This window comes from Priapulus caudatus, unplaced genomic scaffold (assembly GCF_000485595.1).
Source record: "Priapulus caudatus unplaced genomic scaffold, Priapulus_caudatus-5.0.1 Scaffold447, whole genome shotgun sequence".
Taxonomy (NCBI): Eukaryota; Metazoa; Priapulida; class Priapulimorpha; order Priapulimorphida; family Priapulidae; genus Priapulus; species Priapulus caudatus.
The window spans coordinates 177,801-182,190 of record NW_014577508.1 but is presented as its reverse complement, the minus strand read 5'-3'; the positions used below and the strand labels follow the sequence as shown (position 1 = coordinate 182,190).

General features: G+C 43.0%; 1 protein-coding gene across 1 annotated transcript in view; it reads left to right on the top strand.

Annotated features, from left to right (window-relative positions):
- The first annotated feature begins 1,784 nt into the window (after positions 1–1,784).
- Positions 1,785–4,390, top strand: part of LOC106810505 (chitinase domain-containing protein 1-like) — a 20,416-nt gene continuing 17,810 nt past the window's right edge. The window contains exon 1 of the mRNA XM_014813884.1: positions 1,785–1,967. Within this exon, the coding sequence (XP_014669370.1) occupies positions 1,785–1,967 (183 nt within the window). The remainder of the gene's footprint in view (positions 1,968–4,390) is intronic.

The following is a 4,390-nucleotide window of genomic DNA, read 5'->3' as shown; positions in this document are numbered from 1 at the left end:
CGGGGGCTATATTCCTGTATAGTTTTTGTTTTATGGCCGTTATGTATAACTGTATACTATATACCCAATATGTGAATTATCTTAATCTCAACTTATTTCAGCAAATTCATTATCACTTCTCGGGTCACAAATTATTTATTGTACCTATATTACTATATAACGGATTACTGTTCCTGGTCTGTTATCAACTCGTAATATATATCTTGCACATTACTTGACTTAACCTTGTGAATGTAACCACCTTGATGAGCAATTGTTATCCGTTCTCCCCTTTGTTTGTTTGACAGTTAATCAAATCCGGTCTTATATTACTGATATATTATTTATTTTTGTATTAACAATTTACACTGACTCATAATTACTAAAAAATCTCCTGATTAGCCTTAACACGACTATTCGGTGATATCAGATAATGAAGGCATGTCAGCTTCTTGCGGAATGTACTTAGTCTCCAAATATTATTGAGCGAGCTCGTATAAATGTTTCTTTTGAATTAGTAACTATATTTTGTTATTTTTTAAATGCCTGTTCTGTATATGACGTGATACCGGCCAAGATTGATATGTATCGCTACTCTGCACTTTAAGTTATCAAATTTCGATTATATTCTTATGTACGAAATTATTTATGGTAGCTTTACTTACTCCAGTAAACTGCTACTGTTCGAATGTTTGTTACACTGTAATATAACTGGCACCATTACACTTCTATTTGCAAATTGTATCTTAACTTTCCTATTGAATACCACGAATATCTATGTGCTCAATATTATGTTCTACTGTCCCATATAAAGGATTAGGCTTGACTCGAATGACCTTATGGTCCTTTCGCTACCCCTTCAACCCTCACATTAATGTTTTTCTGTATCATTGTATCTTTGCTAATTGGTGGCTGAGTAAATAATTTTAGTTGAATTGAATTGAATTAAGCGCAGGAAATTAACATCATACCCGCGGGTGAACTGGTGATGAAATCACTGGCTGCCTCCACCTAAGAGAGCCGGAGAAAGTAGAACCTGGGTGGATAACTCAACGACGCGCAGGCACAGAGGGCGGCACAATCCATACGCGACAAGAAGCCTGAAAGCATTACAATAAAGAACATGGGGGAAAGAGCAACGAGAGAGCGCGGCGCACTGAAACGAAACACGAGCCACACTGAGACGCCAGACCGCAATAAGAACCCCCAAAAGACGTGAAGGGCGGCAGGAAGGGGGCGAACCTACAACAGGGCCCTTCCTAGGTCGCTATCACAAACAACAAACAGCGAAAACACGCCCTCAGGCACAGGATCTCACATGCTCCACGCAGAGACTCATCGCGAGCCATCTAAGAAATAACCTTCCCGAGGGAATAGTCTGCCACTGAGGACTTTTATAGGCACTCATAGACTAAAAAAGCGAAGGACACAAATACACGGGGTTGAAGAATACCTCAACACGACAACACGTTCAATAAACACGCTGACACCCCCTTAAAAGCAATATAACCCCGCCCCCAAAAAAATACCCAAACACTATAACGAAACGGCGAATAACACACACGCATTCTCGAATATCGCCTCTGTTCACCCTTTCCTCGTACTCACCCGTACGACGGAAGAAAAAAACGTACTGGGCAAGGGACTGGGCTATCCTGTCCTACACCCCGGCCCCCCGGACCGGTTCCGCCATCTCTAGGCAGCCTCAAAAATTTCTGTCCGTCGCCTCAACTGAAGGAATTCTTCGGGCTCCAAACAAACTGCCCAGAAGCACCAGGATCGATTTAAAGACCGATCCTCTGCACATGGACTCCTCACCCAACAGAAACCCAGTACTGGAAACTTTCAATCAAACTGGTACTCAGGGGCGCTGCCTGCACCAATCTAAAGCCCCCATTTCCATAATTTTCCTACCAAACAGCGACCTTAGCGCTGAGTCACTGACCAACAACGAAGATCTAGTCATCAACCCTTGCGATAAGGGTGGGGTATAGCAATCCATGAACGCGTAGACTACATCGGCAGAATGCATGAGAAGCTCAACAATACTACCACACTATTCTCCACAAACATACCGACTCACCCGCTAGACACAGAATAGAGATAGACGAATCCTCCCCTCAAGGCGTATAACACCGGAGAAATCAACATAAAGAATACTCGGTGCTCACGCGCAAGATACCCGTACACCAAAACTTTCTATATCCTGCCAAAGTGCACAACAAGGCAACCCGGTAGACCCATCCCTATCCGCAAACAATAGCCCAACCGAAAATCATCTCGCCTTTCGTGGACCACCACATCAATACCTTGTACGCAACATACCCTCGTACATTAGGGACACTGTAGACTTCCTATCTTTCATTAATAACTTCCCCATACCTCCCGAGCACTTATCTGTACACTGGAGTTAGCTCTCTCTACACTAACACCCCCACGACGAAGGGATACAGCGCTGCGCCAAGCCTAGACACACGACCGGACACCAGCAGAAACCTTCCCACCGAATTCCAGCAGACATAGCAGAACTGACTCTGACGAAACAACTTTCAGTTCAACAAAGCACGCACTACTTACAAATACAAGGCCAGCTATGGCTCCAAAATGCACCGTCTTAAGCAACCTCTTCATGGACAATCTAGAACGCAAGTTCTATCATCCGCAACACACCACGCGCTCATCTGGAAGAGATATATTGACGATATCTTCGTTATCTGGACCCATGGCACTATGGCCTGGACTCTTTTGTCACAAACCTCAATAGATTCCATGCCTACACCATCAAATTCACGGATCTCACAGCTCGCTATGCCTCCCTTTCTAGACGTACGGTAATCATCGACAAGGGGTCCCTACACACAGACGTATACTGTAAACCCACAGACTGCCACCCATACCTCAGGACAAGATTCTGCTCACCCAAAGGCACATCATAGCAACATCCCCACGGCAATTCTCCGCCTAAAATGGATCTGCTCAAACAACGCGCGCGTTTCGACACGGCGCTGCCAGGAGTTCAACACCTGATTCTAAAACGGGCTACAAGTCACTGACCTCAGATAAGTCCATACAAAAAAGCGTCAGCACTGCTCACGGAGAATACTGCTAAAACCCAAACCCCAAAAGCAATAAACACAACCTAAGAATTCCCTTTATCATGGAAATACACCCAGCAACCCACAGATCAACAGATCATCCAAAAACACTGGCACGTTCTATCAGCCTCACCGGCCCTGAACCACATTCACGCACCATCCGCCCTATCTTCGCCCTAGAGCAGAGGTAAAATTTGAAGGACGCGCTCATACGCGCAAAATTTCCCCCACACCCTATCCCTCATGCACACAGGCTAATGGTCGCCACCCTCCACGCAGGCACACGCCCATGCAGGCGTACTCGCTGCTCCAGTGCAGCACGGTCAACGTCCACCCGGTCTTACCCTTCCCCCCCATCGCGAAATACATCACATCTCCACAACCTCGTCTACGAAATCTCCTGTCGCAAATGCCCCGCGGCCATATACATAGGAGAGACACAGCGTAAACTCAAAGATCGCATAGTTGAACACCTCCGTGACATAACAAACGAGACATGAGCAGACCCGTTAGTGCTCATTTTACACGCGACACACACACCGCAGCGGATTTTCAGTGCAGGGGCCTTGAAAAAATTTTCTCGTCCACCCGAACATCCCGCACGATCCGCACAGAAAGAAAAGAGAAGCCTATGGCTCCACAATCTAAACACGCATCCACCATACGGACTCAACCTACGGGTCGAATACCGGCGATGGATAGAAGACTATCACAGTAAACCTGTCAACATGGAATCAACGTGAGGCTATCCCTAGCCAGACGACCCAGGTAAGCAGCATTTCGATTCCTTTTAAACACACTTATATATATAACTGTATATATATTATAGATATTAAATGTATATATATATATATATAGATATATATATATGTGTGTGTGTGTATATCACGCAAAAGTACTGTCAATCAACCATGGCACAATAATGCTAGTTACTATATTATATATGTGCATGCGTATATCTTATAGTGATATATACATTATACCACCTTATAATCATGTGATTTTTTGTTGTGAAAACTTTATAGTCCAGATATATATATATGACATATATATTATATATATATGATATATATCTATATATATTATATATATATATATATATATATTATATATATATGTACACAATGTACATACATATTATATATGTGTGTGCGCATGCGTCCATATATATAGTATACTATACGCACGCACAGCACACATATATATTATATATAGTATATATATATATATATGACTTCTAATATATTATAAAAAATTTAGTGTATCACATATTGATCTCAGGCTATGAGCTGATTCATGATCAGTGATGAATGATG